Source organism: Solanum stenotomum, chromosome 4 (genome assembly GCF_019186545.1).
Source record: "Solanum stenotomum isolate F172 chromosome 4, ASM1918654v1, whole genome shotgun sequence".
Classification (NCBI taxonomy): domain Eukaryota; kingdom Viridiplantae; phylum Streptophyta; class Magnoliopsida; order Solanales; family Solanaceae; genus Solanum; species Solanum stenotomum.
In genome coordinates, this window is record NC_064285.1 from 62493779 (window position 1) to 62512771 (window position 18993).

The 18993-nt window shown below is 33.0% G+C and overlaps 3 protein-coding genes and 1 pseudogene across 4 annotated transcripts in view; all 4 read right to left on the bottom strand.

Annotated features, from left to right (window-relative positions):
* LOC125862143 (uncharacterized) overlaps nt 1–18993 on the bottom strand; it is a 339538-nt gene that overhangs the window by 8893 nt on the left and 311652 nt on the right. The window lies entirely within an intron of this gene.
* LOC125862114 (putative late blight resistance protein homolog R1B-23) lies at nt 1099–4317 on the bottom strand. Its single transcript, XM_049542112.1, has 2 exons — nt 1571–4317; nt 1099–1283 (listed from the first exon to the last, which is right to left on the bottom strand). Exons 1-2 carry the CDS (start codon nt 4314–4316, stop codon nt 1273–1275), a joined length of 2757 nt encoding a protein of 918 aa, XP_049398069.1. The 5' UTR covers nt 4317; the 3' UTR covers nt 1099–1272.
* On the bottom strand, nt 9539–10197 carry LOC125861639 (agamous-like MADS-box protein AGL62; annotated as a pseudogene).
* On the bottom strand, nt 14543–18104 carry LOC125862111 (putative late blight resistance protein homolog R1B-14). Its single transcript, XM_049542110.1, has 2 exons — nt 17982–18104; nt 14543–17507 (listed from the first exon to the last, which is right to left on the bottom strand). Exon 2 carries the CDS (start codon nt 17460–17462, stop codon nt 14667–14669), a length of 2796 nt encoding a protein of 931 aa, XP_049398067.1. The 5' UTR covers nt 17463–17507; nt 17982–18104; the 3' UTR covers nt 14543–14666.

The window sequence follows — 18993 nt, forward strand, 5'->3', positions numbered from 1 at the left end:
ATAATTTGATAGTTGTCCAATTTCCAAAAGTCCATATTTCTCAAATAAAAAACACAGAAACAACAAGATCCCCTCTTTTCTTTTCTTTTATTTTTTAACTTTTATCAAATGGACAGGTTGTTAAGAGTGCCTATTAATCTAACTTTGCTGGTTTCTCTAATAAAAACAAATAGAAAGATTAAAAAAAGACCTTTGGTGTTTGTCTTTCTATTTGTTTATTTGAGTTAGTGGACACTCTTAGCAGCCTGTCCTTTTATTTGTTTAGTACTAGCATTTGGTTAATATCTAATTTATAGTTAAAATTTGTATCACAAAATAGGTTGAATAGAAAATATAATAACTATATAAGTTTAAGAGAATATTTGTCGTTACCAAAATAAAGAAGTTGATCAATTATTATAGATAGGCAATAGAACTCGATAGCATCTTGTAGTGATCGTGCTTTAATCCTCCTCCTCCTATCCCTTCGCGACTCTCTCAAGTAGCACTACATGGTCTCCTTATATAACTTTTCCAACAAAACATGACTCTTGCTCTCCTTTCGTAATCCCAACAATATATGAGTCTCTTACTCTCCTCTCATACACGGTTTCAAACATATAATTATATCTCATTGTTGCTATGAAATTTCAATAATTGCAGAAAAAATTAATTTATAAGAGCAAGACATATCACCATTACAAAGATGGTTATGTGTACATTAAAAGCACTTAATTTTCAATTAGGAGGTTGAATCATGTAAATTTAATGTCAATGAGAAGGTGACAGGGTTTACTTCTTTTTGGCTAATTCATTATACAATTTTATTAATGATCATTTGATTGTCTTGCTAGTAAATAATTTACTATCCAAATAATAATCTAAATATTAGTACTATTTACCCTCTGTTCAACAATAGTCGTCCACTATTGACTTGACACACTCCTTTAGAAACAAGTAAATAATAGGGGTAATATTACAATATTATCCTTTGACATGTTGTAACAATCCTTGATCTTATTGATATAGATCAAGCAACTATGAAGAATCTGTTGTGAATTCCACCAACAGGACATTGAAGACTAATGGAACAAGATAGAATGCAGAAGAATTTTTATCATCTTATTGCTGGAATTGTTGCAGATTAATATATACGATGAGTCAAACAATTACCTAAGCCAACTCCACGGGGAGATAGTACTAATACAGCACCAATTGATGCACTGATAAAGAAAACGATGTAAAATCTGTCGAGTTCCATATCAGTTAGGCTCATAAGGCATCTTAAGGTCATCACCTCCTTTCTGCAAAGAAAAAAGAAATAGCCAGAGGAAGAAAAATGAAATGTTAGATTTCCCAACGCGAGAAAACTATACAAAAAAATCTTACACATCATTATACGGATTTAAGTTATATAGAATGTCAGTAGTGTAACAATTTAACTTATTAAAGCAAGTTATTATTCTATTATATATCTAGGTTACTGTATCGAGCTTGCTATGAAGATCTAGTTAGTTATATGTTGTTGGATTGGAAGCACAATATACATGCAACAATTATAAGGAGTAAATCAAGGAACAAGATGTCTTACTGACGGGGTCACGGATATGGACTTCAATAGAACCTGCATAGTTCTCTTCAATGTCCTGTTGAATATGCTTCGCGGAACTCCCAACAGATTCTGCACACCTCCTTATATCAATTAGAGCGAGTGTGGTTATATCTGCAAAATCTCGAGGAATTGAATCCAAAAACCTGCACTCTTCAAGAAATAGTCGTTCAAGGCACGGAAAGTGGTCACAACTGGCTCTCCAGTACTCAAGATTCAAGTCTTCCAGGCACAGGAACTTCAAGCAAGGAAATCCTTCCTCAACTACTTCCCACTCCTCGCCTATACAGGCACGATATTCTAATTTAAGGGCCTCGAGTTTGGGAAGCTGACCAACAATGCTCATATCCTTCCACCGCAAAAAAGTCATACTAAAAGATAACTTCTTAAGATTTTGTGGAAAAGCATCTACAGGTGGGAGGACCAAAGGTTGAAAATAATATACAGTAGGAAGTGTCAAAGATGGTCGTTCTCGCTCCGTAAACCTTAGGTAATCTGAAGGTGTACTTTCCAAAAAGAAAGGACAAACTGGAAGAAAGCTATAATACAAATGAAACTCCAGTTCCTCGAGCTGATCTAAGTCGCGAAAATCATAGGGGTCCGTGCAACTACAATAGTCTTCCTTGACACCACATATTTGCAACTTCCTTAAATTAGGAAATAGTCTAAAGACAAACTTAGTACAATACCAAGGATTCCATCCAGACAAGCATTGCAAATTTCTCAGAACCAAACGTTTCTCTGTTGGCTCATGAAACCGGAAGTAATTCCAGTCCAAAAGGAGGTATCTCAACTGCATCATCGTCAAAATTTCCGATGGTAATATCAAGGGATATTTCTTCTCCCGTTGCTGGTACCCCTTACTATGTGGAAGATTAAGTATAAGAGTTTGCAGATAACATAGGCTAGATATAGATAGAGGAATGTCTATTGATGAGGGAATCTCTTCACCTAGATACCGCTCCACGCCAGGTGAAAGACTCAAAGCTAAGTATCTCAAGTGAATCAAATCAATTATCCCATTGGGAAAAGCACCACATTTCACTAAAGCAAGATCTAGTACTCTTAATAGCTTGAAACACAACAACTTTGGCATGGACAATAGCATTCTAAAACAGATAATAGAACTGACCACAGTATTAGGATACCTAGACAATTTTTCCTCGATCACACAGTCGTCAGGTATGTTGATCAATTGGATGCTGACCCGACCTCGACTCTTAGAGGAAAAATACATGGATTGTGGATATGGATTTTGATCATTCTCTTCTCTAATAACATTCACAAAATTACCATTTCGAGCTTCCCTCAAGCAGAGTTCACGAGTCACATCATGCATTTGACAACTCTCCAATTTTTTATCAAAACTCAAGTTGTGAATTGAAATTAAACTTCTGTCTATAAGATCATTTAGGCATTTTTCTGCCACTTGTTCAACACTTTTTGTTTCTTCTGCCTTCAAAAATCCTTCTACAACCCATAACTCCATAAGTTTATCGACAAAAATCACTTCATCTTCTGGGAAGATTGCAAAATATAGGAAACACGGCTTTAGGTGTTGAGGCAAGTGATGGTAACTCAATGCCAACACTTGCATGCATTGAACATCAACATCTGTGCTTACCACTGAACTTACGTTCTCGGCAACACTTTGCCACTCACCCAATGATTTACCTATTTTGGAGAGAACTCCAGCAATCACAGTAATTGCTAGAGGTAATCCTCCGCATTTCAATGCAATTTGTTTCCCAATTTCTTTAAATTCATGAGAAACACATGATTCTTTATCAAAAACCTTTGTGTGCAGTAAATTCCAACTTCTTTTAAAATCCAAAAGGCTCATTTGATAAGGAGTAGTGTTACCTGAGCTAGCATATTTAGCCACATCCATATTTCGAGTTGTCATGAGTATTCGGCTTCCATTGTTACAATCTGGGAAACATAATTGTATATCATCCCAAGTTTCCGTAGTCCATATGTCATCAATGACTACCAAGTATCTTATGCCTTTTAGATGCTTTTGCAATTGTTCTGCTAGTTCCCCATCATCTTGTTGCTCATAAAATTCATGACTACTCATTCCACTTACAGAAGAAAGAAGACCTAGGAGTACATTTTCCCTACAATACTCTTGTGAAAAAGTTACTTTTCCACGAATGTCAAAGTGAGACATAATGAATGGATCACTATAGATTTTGTTAGCCAAAGTTGTCTTGCCAATGCCACCCATACCGACAATCGAGACAACTTTTAGTTCCCTTCCTCCTCTTGTAAGTTTCCCCTGCATCATCTCGAATTCATTTTCATCACCAACCATATTCATGTTCTCATCAGGCTCTAATAAGGCATGTTGAGACGACAATGTATTGGCAATAATATTATCTTTGTTTTTTGTCATGTACATGTTCTTCTCTGCAATGATCATCCACTTGTTCATCGCGGAATCAATGCGTTCTACTTGTTGTTTCAAGAGGAATCCAAGTTGCGTAATTTCATCTTTTCTTGATTCTGCATCAACCATATCCTCTGAGCTACATGCTAGCTCTATGATTTCAGCTTCCACTCTAGTTAATTCCTCAAGATGATCCCCTGAAGTTCTATGGGATGATTTCTCCAGATTAGCTCTCAAAGATTCAAGCTTTTCGTAGAACGATTGCAAATCATATCCAGTAACTTCCATTGATTGTTGTACAGTGTTCATAAGGCAAGTAATAGCAGCATAAGCCATATGTACCCTCAGTATGTATGTATGATCAAAATAGAGAATTTCTAGGCACAAGTTGTATGATAAAACTAAAAATAGAATGGAGGGAGTACTTATTTCTTGAGACAATGTCACATTTTTAGCTTGGTCTACAGTCTGCCCTAGTCTCTATCAACCAGCTGGAAGTCCAACTACTCCTTTCGTTTTAATTTATTTGTATGTTTCACAGAGTCTAAACATGCAATTATTGTACCAAAAACAAAATAATATTTCACATACAATTATTGTATCTGCCGACACAGGGATAGGCAGCACAAGCACTACTTTTTTTTTATTCTCTTTTTTCTACTTTTAATAATGCAGCTTGCAAAAAGACGGATCTGGCTCCTCTCCACCTGGGGCGGCTCTAATAATTCAGTGGCAATTTCAGCTCATATTAATGAGATAAGTCCATTTTATCCATATTTAATTACTTGGATCACTCATATTTTAATGGAAAAATTACACTGTTAAGCAAATTTATACTACTTAATTACTCATCATAGTCATAGTTTGCTATAATTACCACTCGCGAGTCGCGACTAACATTATACATTACTTACGTGAGTGACTTCGAGTTTGTATAATTAGCCACGTTCGTATAATTCGCCACATTTGTATAATTCACAACTAACAATTCTTCGTTTGATTTGTATTTGTGTATGACGATGATTTTCTTTGGTTTTCCAGTTTTGTCACCATATACATTCAATCTTTTCGTATATAAGATGGACAGGTTGTTAAGAGTTCCTATTAACCTAACTTTGCTGGTTTCTCTAATAAACAAATAGAAAAATTAAAAAAAGACCTTTCGTCTTTGTCTTGTCTTTCTATTTGTTTATTTGAGAAAAAATAAGCAAAATTAAGTTAGTGGACAGTACTCTTAGCAACCTGTCCTTTTATTTGTTTACATCTGGTTAATATCTAATTTTTAGTTAAAATTTGTATCCCTTAAGAAACCAGGGGTAATATTACTATATTATATATTCTTTGATTTTATTAAATTTAATGTTTTGAGAATATGTTAGATGATAAATAGTACTCATAGCAAGAGTAAAATAGACACAAAAGGTAAATTATCTCTTGATTTTATAAGTTGGACAAGTATTATTGGACAACTATTTTTAATATAGCGGACAACTATTATTGGACAGAAGGAGTAATATTTAATCAAATAGACAAAATAGTAATTCAACTTTTAAGGTTGGAATTTTCCACTTTTAATAATAAAATAATAATAATAATAATAATAATAATAATAATAATAATATAAAAATAATAATCATTGACATATATATCCATGGAGATCAAAGATACCAAACTGTCAAGTTCATAGGATAATTATGACTAGTAATAATTTAGGTGTACATCGAAAAATCGTGTACACATTATGCCTATTTTTGTTACATCTTCATCCCAGTTTTTTTTGCTTAGGGTGGATTAGTTCAAATATTATGAGTTATGACTAAGAATTATTAATAATATTAGCAAATTGAAATGGTTTTCATGTACTTGTAAAGATTAATGACAAATTTAAGAGGAAAAAAGACAACTTGGGTCTTTGTTTATTTGAGAAATTAGCAAAGTCAGGTTCAGTGGACACTTTTAGGATGTGATAATGATCGTTAGTCTTCTCCTACTCCCACTTAGCAAGTTGTGCTTTTGATAATTAAGTTAAAAAATAATTGCAACTTTCATCTCTGATCGGTGTCTTTATATCAATATTATTATGAAAATCATAGCAGAGTATGTGAATGTTTCATCATTGAAATAAAATACTCCCTCCGTCTTATTTTATGTGGCACCATTTCCTTTTTGGTCAGTCCCAAAAAAAATGTCACATTTCCTTATATGGTAAGTATTTAAAGGTACAATTCCTCTTTTACCCTTGTTGGTCCCACTTAATCATACATTTATGAGGAGAGAAAAAAGTGAGTCTACTTTTTAATATGAGTTATGACTATTTTTTGAAGGGACAATTTGGTAAACATTTCAAAGTCTTCATTTATTTCTTAAACTCCGTGCCCGGTCAAATATTGCCAAATAAAATGGACAGAAACAACAAGATCCCATTTTTAAGATTTTTTTTTTAATCAAATGGACAGGTTGTTAAGAGTGCCTATTAACCGAACTTTGTTGGTTTCTCTAATAAACAAATAGGATGATAAAAAAAGACCTTTGGTCTTTGTCTTTCTATTTGTTTATTTGAGAAAAAATAAGCAAAATTAAGTTAGTGGACAGTTCTCTTAGCAACCTGTCCTTTTATTTATTTACTAGCATCTGGTTAATATCTATTTTTTAGTTAAAATTTGTATCCCTTAAGAAACGAGAGAGGTAATATTACTATATTATACTTTGATTTTATTAAATTTAATGTTTTGAGAAATATGTTAAATGATAAACAGTACTCATAGCAAGGATAAAATAGACATAAAAGGTAAATTATCACTTGATTTTTTATAAATTGGACAAGTATTGTTGGACAACTATTTTTAGTATGGTGGACAACTATTGTTGGACGGAAGGAGTAATATTTAATCAAATAGATATTTAATTTAGTGAAGGGCAAAATAGTAATTCAACTTTTAAGGTTGGAGTTTCGCACTTTTAATAATAACTAGTTTTTTGGAATGTGCTGTTAGTATTATTAAATTTCTATATATTAAAAAGTTAAGAGTTATAAAATAGAAAATGTTGAAATTAACAATAGTAGTTTTACCATTTATATTTTATTCACTAAATAATAGAAAATATACTATGAAGAAGAACATTAAATAGATGATATACTCGAGCATTTTGTGTTATCCTTCATGTGCAGTTTCTCACTCTCTTTTCTTCTCATGTTGAAATTTGAACTGTGCAATTACCTTCCTATGATAACATCAATCTTTGTAAAATTGGTTCTTAAAAAGCAAATTCAAATTTTAATTCTGGAATGTTTTTACATAATAGTGGAGAATGACTCTTCATATTCAACTTTTAATTTTGAATAGTAATGGACAATTACTATTCAAATGCAGATCTATTTTTTTTTTAACCATACATTTATTGATTCTTTATGTGTACGTTAATGATATATAATATTTTATTAATTAGGTATTTGATTTAGTGTAGGGGCAAAATGGTATCCAACTATACACTTTTTGAGTTTTCACTTTTAATAAGTAATTATAATATATACAAAAGATTAAACCATTCGATATTAAAAAATTATAGGTATGAGTAATAATTAACATTCAATAATTAGGCAAAAGAATGTATCACTTCTCATAAATAATAACTCTAAGGCAAAAGTAGACATTCTAATTTGGACAATTACTACTTAACTACTTATGGGTGCAACCAATAATCTGGAGAGTGGAGTTTGACAATTTTCCAGCCATAGCTAAGAATTTACATCAACAATAAATAGCTTCTCATCACAGATAATAGAGTTTGAATGATAAATATGAATGGAGCAACACAAACTTTTCAAATGACTTATTCTAGATATATAATATATATGGCCAATTTGAGGAAGGAATGTTTCAACACATGAATAATAGACTAATATGGTCAATAGATTATACATATAAATGAAAAGTTAAATAAAAATACTGCCTCAAAATCACATACTATGATCCATCATTTATCTCCAATTCGGTGGCCTATTTTATTTTAGGGTACAAATTCTTTTATTTTAAAAAACTTAGTTATTCCTCTCTCTACTCATAAATAATAATCTTGAAAATATATTTATACTAAAGTAGAACACTCTATCTTGAGAAAAATAAACATATCAAATTAACTAATTAATCTTTCATCAATAATTGATAGAACATGAATTGTATATCACTAATTTCTTCATGTAGGACACAAGATATTTCAATAGAAAAACAAAATCATAAGAAAGTAAATCAAAATATAAAAAAAGGACATATAAAATACTTAGGCTGGATAAGGAGGAGCGGATAAAAAACAAAAGGAAATTACTGCACATATACTAAATGATGAGCAAGATTAGTTTTTTTGCATGATAATCTCTCATCTTCCTCTTATCATTTACATGAAGACCATGCTAGGCATTTTATAGCAGTAGTTTGGATGACCTTTGAGTAGATAAAATTAATTTGCATTAAATTAGTTTAATGAATTTAGTCCATATCAAATTTGTTTAATGGAAAAACTTTTCAAATACTCTTGATTTTTACAGGAAAAAGAGAAATTGACTATTAATGTGAATTTGATTCATGTACCGATTTAAATGAGTTTAATCTAAGAAAGTGCAAAAGACATTAACATTTTTATTAAAACGATACAATTTAATATTTAAATTAAATAGTTAAATGTTCTTATAACATTTTAATTTATAGTAGGGGTAAAATCGTAATTCAACTTTTAATTGTTTTTGTTTCCACTTATAGTAATATATATGATATGATAATGATGATGATAATAATAATAATAATAATAATAATAATAATAATAATCATTGACATATATATCCATGGAGATCAAAGATATCAAACAGTCAAGTTCATAGGATAATTATGACTAGTAATAATTTAGGTGTACATCGAAAAATTGTGTACATATTATGCCTATTTTTGTTACATCTTCATCCAGTTCTTTCTTTTGCTTAGGGTGGATTAGTTCAAATATTATGAGTTATGACTAAGAATTATTAATAATATTAGCAAATTGAAATGGTTTTCAAGTACTTGTAAAGATTAATGACAAATTTAAGAGGAAAAAAGACAACTTGGGTCTTTGTTTATTTGAGAAATTAGCAAAGTTAGGTTCAGTGGACACTTTTAGGATGTGATAATGATCATTAGTCTTCTCCTACTCCCACTTAGCAAGTTGTGCTTTTGATAGTAAAGTTAAAAAATAATTGTAACTTTCGTCTCTGGTCGGTGTCTTTTCTGGACCTAAGGATTTTCATTTAGTGATTTGCAAATTTTTTTGCTTATGATTCATAAACTTTAAAAACAGACCAGTAACAATCACTACAGATTAACAATTTTAATAATTAGATCAATATTATTATGGAAATCATAGCAGAGTATGTGAATGTCACATCATTGAAATAAAATATATATAAAAAAAAATCAACATCTCAATAATATAAATTTGAACTTTCTAGGATTTGACCAATATTTCTATAAATGATAATTTAAGATGATTCATCTATAATTTGAATTTTATTTCAAACGTCACATACCAAATTATGAGGACAAAGCTTCATTTTCCAATTGATTCAAACGATTCTGCATATTAGAAACAAGGGCACCCAACCAAGTTTCAAACTTGGTCACATCATTTGCATTGACGTGCTCAATCGACTCCCACCAACCTTTCTGTCTACCTTCAATCACTTCATCATCTGTTTCATTTTGAGCAATTACAGGGTCTTCTTTGATATGAAATATAATTCTTTAAGCCTGTTTTTGAGTTGGTTCACTATATTTGTATTACGAGCCGTGATTAAATGAGCACTTTCACTTAATTTTATATTAGGATTATGAAAACGAGAAACAATCGCATCAATGGTAGGGTGAAAAAAAAAGAGAGAGAAAGGCCAACCAGCAGGAGAAAAAGTTATCATTCCAATGTCAACATCGAATTCTGTAACGAGTTTGCTAGCCTTTTTGTTTAAACCTGCACGACGCTTTGAGAAGCTAGCATATAGATTCTCTTGGTTGTCTATTTTTTTCATGGTAATCTTTTGACGCCCTTTACCCTTCTTATTCTCCACGATTAAAATTTATAAGGAGAATTGTTGAAAGATTATTGATGAAATATTTAAGAAAAATGGTACTTAACAAAGGTGATATCACGACTATTTATATACATCAAGAATTTCATCATACTCCCTCCGTTCCATTTTATATGACATCATTTCCTTTTTGGTTAGTCCCAAAAAAAATGTCACATTTCATTATATGGTAAGTATTTAAATGTATAATTCCTCTTTTACCCTTGTTGGTCCCACTTAATCTTAAAAATAGTACTCCAATACATTTATTAGGAGAGAGAAAAGTACAACTACTTTTTAAAGGGCAATTTGATAAACATTTCAAAGTTTTCATTTATTTCTTAAACTCCGTACCCGATCAAATGTTGCCACATAAAATGGGACGGAGGGAGTAATAAATTTCTTAAAATAAATTTCCTTCAGTTGGAACATGTTCAACATGTGTTTAGGTACTCTATTTCAGTAATGTGGCAGAACAAGCTCCAGAATATTTAGAGCTTGAAATGAAAACTTTTTATATAGTGATCTGCAAATTTCTTTTGCTTATTATACAGAAAGAAGAAGCATTATGAACTTATCATCTAAAATTTCAAATCTTCAAGCTTTTTTGTTTTCTCTTTTCTACTTTTAATAATGCATCTCGCAAAAAGACGGATCTGGCACCTCTCCACCTGGGTGGCAATTTCAGCTCATTTTAATGAAATGAGTCCATTTTATCCATATATAATGACTTGGATTATTCATATTTTAATGGGAAAATTATGCAATTAAGCAAACTTATACTACTTAATTACTCATCGTAGTCATAGTTTGTTATAATTACCACTCGCGATTAACATTATACATTAATTACGTGGGCTGACTTCGAGTTTGTATAATTAGCCACGTTTGTATAATTCACCACATTTGTATAATTCGCAACTAATAATTCTTCGTTTGAGATATCGATGTAGTACTAACAAGAGTCAGGTTATGTGCTTCTTCATCTTTGCTTTTGGTGTACATGTTGTGCATTTCCATCCACTTGTTCAGCGTGGAATCAACGCGTCCTACTGCTTGTTTCAAGAGAGAATGAAGTTTCCAAAAAGCTATAATTTTTGAAATTGGATTTTTAACATTTCTTGATTCCAAGTCCAAATTATCTTCTGTAGTGCATACATTTTCTTTTATATATTTGATATTTAGTATAAAGGCATAATACATAAATATGTCTTTTAACTTGGTCTCAACAAACATTTATGCCCTCCAACTTTGAGTGTGCACAAGTAGACACGCATTTAAATTTGTATAAAATTGAACAAGTAGACACACATGTCCTATGTGACATAATACACATAGGACGCCACATAGGACACAAAATTGTCATGTCGGATGAATGTATTTATTTGTTCAATTTTATACAAGTTTAAATGTCTACTTATGCACACTTAGGGGTCGTTTGGTTGGGAACTAGTTATCTCAGGATTAACTATCCTGGGATTAGTCCTTATCCCACCATGTATATGGGATAACTTATCCCATCACTATGCTATATATGGTGGGATAAATCCCACACATGTCAACAAAACAAGACATCAAAATTTTATCCAGGACTATTTTTTTTATCCCAGGATTATTTATTCTTATCACTCACACCAAATGAGCCATAAGAGTTAAAGGTCATAGTTGTCAGTTGAAGCCAAATTAATGGTCATGTTTATGTATTATTAGAAGTTAAAATTTTGACTACTCTATTTTGATTGAAATGTATTTAAATGCAATTCATTAACAAAGTAAGTTGTTTGTACTTTCTTTTAGATATATTTTTTTACGTGTAATGTGCAAATATGATACAATTAAGACCATTTTTTGAATTGTCAAAGTCATAATATATATTCTATTATACAAATATATATTAGTCGAAATTGAACAAACTATGGTTACCAATTTACCATACCACAAAATACAGAAAACAAACTTCAAAATATTGAACCATACCGAATTAAATTGGTATGGTAATGGTATAATAATTTTAAAAACCAACTACCAAAATTACGATACCAAATTTCAAATACCATACCATGATGCTCACCCATAATAACCAAATAAAACATGTACATATTATGCTTATTTTGTTACATATTCTTTTTGCTTAGGGATTATTAGTTCAAATATTATGACTAAGAATTATTAATAATATTAGCCAATTGAAAAGGTTTTCATGTACTTGTAAAGATTAATGACAAATTTAAGAGGAAAAAAGAGAACTTTGGTCTTTGTTTATTTGAGAAAGGCAAAAGTATTCATTACCCCCTGAACTTGAAGCTTTTTATACGGTGTACATTTAAACTAAATTCCGTTTTAATTACCCTCCCCCCCTAAACTTGTTTATTCCTCCGTCGCGTACACCTTTTTCGTCCACCTGCTCCTATTGTGACTGCACGCGCGCGACAGCTGGCAAAACTGATGATGTGGACTTCCACCTGGATAAATAATAGCCACCTAGATAAATTAATATTGCAAAAAATAAATTTCTTAAATTTAAAATTCATTGTTTAAAAGTTATATTTGAATAAGGGCTTATTTCGCGGAACTCCTTTTGGATTTGGGTTTTTCTAGATGTGAAGTTGGTCGATTAAATTTCAAATTTGTCTGAAATTCTTACCAAGTAAGTGTTAATCTTTGTTTCCTTTACTTTTCATTTACATTTTGCCCTATTTTTCGTTTAAAATATGCCAAATATTAAAATTCATTGTTTAAAAGTTATTTTTGAATAAAGGTTGATTTCGCGGAACTCCTTGAATTTCAAATTTGTCGAAAATTCTTACCAAGTAAGTGTTAATCTTTGTTTGCTTTACTTTTCATTTACATTTTCCTTATTTTTCGTTTAAAATATGCCAAATATTAAAGAAAAATGGAGATTTTACGTTTTTTTACCGTTGTAGCTTTGTGATGTGGCAAAAAATCACTTCCTCACGCGCCTAGTAGAGTGTGTTGTCAATTTCTACGCCAGGTAGACGAAAAAGGTGTACGCGACGGAGGAATAAACAAGTTCGGGGGTAATTAAAACAGAATTTAGTTTAGGTGTACACCGTATAAAAAGCTTCAAGTTCAGGGGGTAATGAGTACTTTTGCCTATGAGAAATTAGCAAAGTTAGGTTTAGTGGACACTTTTAGGATGTGATAATGATCATTAATCTTCTCCTACTCCCACTTAGCAAGTTGTGCTTTTGATAATTCGGTTAAAAAATAATTGTAACTTTCGTTTTTGATCGGTGTTTTTTTTCTGGACCTAAAGATGGAAGACCTTGAAAGTGGACACGAGGACATGGTGGGTGAACCTTTGCTCTTTTCTGTTTTTTTAATGAGAAATATAGACTTTTGAAAAAAAAAAAATTCAATTAGTGATTTGTAAATTAGCAATTATGAGGACAAAGCTTCATTTTTCAATTGATTCAAACATATTAGAAACAAGGGTAGCCAACCAAGTTTCAAACTTGGTCACATCATTTGTATTGAGTTGCTCAAGCGACTTCCACCAACCTTTGTGCCTACCTTTAATTACTTTGGATGTGCACAAGTAGACACTTAAACTTGTATAAAATTGAACAAATAGACACATTCTTTCTACATGACAATTTTGTGTCCTACGTTATTATATCACGTAGGACACGTGTGTCTACTTGTTCAATTTTATACAAGTTTAAGTTTCTACTTGTGCACACCTAAAGTTAAAAGGTTATAATTGTCAGCTGAAACCAAGTTAAGGGTCATATTTATGTATTATGCCTAACAAGAATCAAGTGAAAAGAAGTCTTACAAGCCTAACTTATTTTTTTGATAACCGAGAAATCCGTTTGTGACCCGCCCTTTGGACCAATCACAGCCTTCTAAACCCGGTGGATAATGGGCCCGCCCCTCTACCGTTCTCTACTTAAATACCGGGCTTCGCTTTGCATGGTGTGGGGCTTGAACATGCGACCTAAGCCACAAATTCTCCACCTTTTGCCACTTGAGCTAGGCGTTGGGGGCCTTACAAGCCTAACTTATATGGAACATTATATCAATTAGCTCAAGTATTATTCTTCCTAATGAACTTTTCATCTAAAATTTTACATCTTCAAGCTAACATAAGTAGCAAAGATCATGGAGGACCACACTCCTGCTATAGTCATGTTCGGTATCAAAATGCGGTCTTCAATGTCCTGGATTCATTTACTGCATTCAATGAGATGGGGAATTTGTAATCGCGTATACTCTTGGACCCTTCACGCGGGGAAAGTTAAGGAAAAAACCTCCTTACTTAAGACTAGTTGTTTGAAGCCTACAAATCTGTCAAATAAACAAACAAAAACACCAAAGGTCTCTCTTTCTTCTCAAAAATACGGTTGCAGACAGTAAAAGTGCACACTGATCTGCTCATTCAGTGTGATACTGAAATGCAAATCTCTGTTCTTGTTATACTACAGTTCTGTACTACTTTTGAAACATACTCTGATGAAAAAAGTGGTCGCCTGATGGCACGTAAACTTGAAATGGTATGGTTAATGTTCTATCTCATAAGTTGGACAAGCGAATACAATTTAAATCAACTAAAAAGATAGGCTTAATTGAAAGGACTAACTGATACAGACCTCAACAGAACTTCCATAGTTGTCTTCAATTTCCTGCTGAATCCTCTTGGCGGAGTTCCCAACAGATTTTGCAGAGTCACTTATATGAATCAGCTGAAGTGTGGTTATGTCTACAAAGTCCTGCGGGATCGAATACATGCTCCAACAACGGTCAATGACTAGTCGTTCAAGGCATGGAAAGTGATCACTACTAGCTCTCCAGTTATGCAAGTACAAATGCTTCAATCGCAAGAACTTCAAGTGTGGAAAGCCTTCCTCACCTACTTCCCAATCAGTACCAATGCAGGCATCATATCCTAGTTTGAGGGCCTCGAGTTTAGGCAACTCACCAAGAATCCCCAAATCCTCCCAATGGAACCGAGTACCTGTAAAAGCTAACTTCTTAAGGTTCTTCGGAAATGTACCTAGAGGAGGAAGAACCAGAGATGTAGGAAACATTGGTCTTGCAGTAACCATCTTTTTCGCCTTAAATTTCAATTCCTTAAGCTGATCTAAATAGCAAAGATCATGGAAGACCTTGTCCTTGTTACTTCTTATGTAGTCTTCTTGAATGCCATTTATCTGCAACTTCTTTACATTCGGAAGTAGTCTAAAGACCGAAGAAATACAAGATAAAGGATTCCATCCGGACAAACACTGCAAATTTCTCAGAAGCCAACTTCTCTCTATAGACTCATGTTGCTTCAAGTAATTCCAGTCTAAAGAGAGGTGTCTCAATTGAGACAATTTGAAAATTTCTGAGGGTAATATGAAAGGGCGAGAATACTTCCACGCGAGAGATGTTGGAGACTTAAGTATTAAAGTTTGCAAATACTGAAGGCCAGCTATTGATGGTGGAATGTCAATACCCCGATCATTAGTGGATGAGTAAACACTCAGAGCTAGGTATCGCAAATGAAACAGTTCAACTATACAACTGGGAAAAGCATTCAACGTCAGCGAAGCAAGATCTAGGACTCTTAGTACCTTGAAACGCTTCAATGCTTGCATCATTCTTGAGCTAAAGGGATCATCAATAAAAAGGAGAATAGAGCAGGAATCATCATTGCGAACCATAGACAACCGATTGACAGCAATTTTCAATTGCTGTGATTGGATACTGATCCAAACTCTCTTTGTTGAAAAATGTCTGGCTTGTTCACTTGGATTTTGATTGTCCATTATAACTTTCACAAAATTTATTTTTCGAGCTTCTCTCAAGCAGAGTTCACGGATCACATCATGCATTCCACAAGCTTTTATTTTTCCATCAAAACTACTCACCCTTTGGATGAAAACTAAACTTCTATCTACAAGATCTTTTAGACTTTGTTTAGCCACTTGTTCCATGCTTTTCATCTCATCTACCTTCAGAAAACCTTCTGCTGCCCATAATTTCACAAGTTTATTCACAAAAATCAATTTATCCTCCGGGAAGAGTGCAAAATATAGAAAGCACGCTCTTAGGTGATGAGGCAAGTGATGGTAACTCAAAGCCAATATTCTCATGCATTGGACATCAAGATCTGTGTTCACCACTGAACTTACATTCGCGGCAACACTTTTCCATTCATCCAATGCTTTACCAATTTTGGAAAGAAGTCCAGCTATAACAACAATTGTTAGAGGTAATCCTTTGCATTTTAATGCAATTTGTTTCCCAACTTCATCAAATTCAGGGGGGAAACAATCTTTCGCAAAGACCTTTTCATGCAATAAACTCCAACTTTCATCAAAATTCATAAGGCGCATTTGATAAGGAGGCCTACCTGAGCTAGCATATTCAGCCACCTCCATATTCCGAGTAGTCATGAGTATTCGGCTTCTACAGTTGCAATCTGGGAAACATAGTTTTATATCATCCCAAGCTCCTTTAGTCCATATGTCATCAATGACTACCAAGTATCTCCCGCATTTTAGAAGCTTTTGCAATTGGTCTGCTAGTTGCCCATCATTTTGCTCCACATAAGTTTGAGCATCAGTCTTTCCACGTACGGAATAAAGAAGGCATAAGAGTACATTTCTCACACAATACTCTTGTGAGATAGTGACTTTTGCACGTTTATCAAAACAAGACATAACCAACGGGTCACAGAAAATTTTGTTAGCCAAAGTTGTCTTGCCTATGCCCCCCATCCCAACAATTGAGACAACTTCTAGATCACTGGCACCTCTAGTAAGTTGGTCCTGCATCATCTCGAATTCATTTTCATGGCCAACCATCGTATTCTCATGCTCCAAGAAATGTCGAGATGTACTGGCAAGAGTCAAATTCTGTGCTTCTACATCTTTGCTTTTGGTGTACATGCTCTGCTTCGTCATCCACTTGTTCCTCATAGAATCCATATGTCCTACCGCTTGTTTCCAAAACGCTAGTCCTTGTATCATTTCAGTTTTTGCTAAAAAACATTTGCTTGATGCTAAGACAATCATAAAATCTTTGATGTTATTGCACCCGTCCCGGATTGCCATCCACTCCTTCATGATGGAATCAATGTGTTCTACCACTTGTTCCAAGTAACAACACAGTTTCCAAAAAGCTTTCCCTCGCAAAGTATCTGTTTTTGCGTGTATAATTTCTATTGATTTAGAGTCAATCTCATCTTCTGCTCTGTATGCAACCCCTGCGATTTTTACTTCCAAGCTTGCCAATGCCTCGAGATCGCCTGTTATGCTGCAAGGTTTCTCCATAATAGCTATCAACGATTCAAGCTTTTCGTAGAACGATTGCAAATTACATCCAGTTACTTGCATTGATTGTTGTATGGTGATCATAAGTGAATTAATAGCAACAATAGCCATTTCTTTCTTTCTCTTTTTTTGTGTGTGATAATAGTTAGGGAGTTTCTGCACAAAAGAATAATACTCTCAGTATGTTAAATGGACAAATTGCCACAAATTCCTAAATTCTCAATTTTAAAAACACAAAGTGCTATGTTTTCTTATTCTTTATACTAGAATTTGCTACACTTGAACCGAGCGTCTTTCGAAAATAGTTTTCTACCTCCACGAGATAGTAATAAGGTCTGCACACTCTATCGAACTCCCTTGTAGGACTCCGATAATATTATTGTAGTTGTCGTCACTTTAAACATATATATATATAAAAAAAAAAGACAATTATTATTTTTCATGTTTTAACCTTAGTATTAATTATTTATTCTCCTAATAATTTGTCACGATCTAATACTGAACATCAATTAATATAAGTCTTATGATAAAATATTCATATAAAATGATTGTATGCTAAGTTCAAAGTATGACAAGTAAAATTAAACGACTGGATTGTAAAATAATAATAGATCAAGTTATTCCTCATACCTTTGTAGCCACAACTAGGGCTAGAAATTTTGCTCAAGTGTATTTCCGGCCTGCTAGCACCACTTCCGGCAACTGGATGAACCTTGTGTGAGGAAAGAACTGATCTGATGACTTTTGGCAGTATTTGTAAGTCAGTCTTTTGTTGACATTTTGGGCCTCATTTATTTGGAGTTCAAGTAAAGTAAGAAAATATTTTTCCCAAACTCGTTTTCACACTTGACTTTTCACTCTAACTCAAGTTAATATTAATTTTTCGATATTAATTCAAAATTCGACTCCTGATTCTTGATAGAGGACCTAACCCTCGAGTAATAACACAATCCATATCTCTCTTTCTCTCTTTTGTGTGTTGATAATAGTAGGCACTAGAGTCGTCAAAAGGACCGGCCTAGCTCCACCCGGTTAGGACTGGGCATAAAATATCAAAACCGAATTATCAAATCGAACCGAAAATTTTGGTAATTTGGTATTTGATAATTGAGTATTTGGTATGGTATTCAAAAGTGGAATTTTCGAATTATGGTGTTTGGATTTGGGTTTAGGTTTGGTATGAGACATTAGTACCATTTAGTATTTGATATTTCCTAAATATCAAATTATTTACTTAATGAAGATCATGCATCAACATGTCTATTACTCATTAGTACAATTCCAAAGAAGAAAGTTAATGAACATATACAACCCAAAAACATGTATTTTAGTTGTATCAATTTGTTTATCTTGATGTCTTCTTACATATTGATCTTCTATTATATCGTGCATCCACATAAAAAAATAGAAATGATTGAAAAAATAGTAATTACTTTGTAATACAATCGACGCTACAACTTTAATACGACATTACCGACATCGAAATTTAATTTACCGATTATCGAATTACCGAACCGAAATTGAAAACTTTGGTATTTGGTATCTACTTTAACTACAATTACCGAATAAACGAACCCAAAATTTAATAATCCCGAACCGAAACGCTCACCCCTACACCCGGCTCAAGCCTCGCGGGCCAAGA

Excerpts from the sequence above, each read along its gene's own strand:
- LOC125862114 (XM_049542112.1), bottom strand. The coding sequence starts at position 4,316 with ATGGCTTATGCTGCTATTACTTGCCTTATGAACACTGTACAACAATCA.
- LOC125862111 (XM_049542110.1), bottom strand. The coding sequence starts at position 17,462 with ATGGCTATTGTTGCTATTAATTCACTTATGATCACCATACAACAATCA.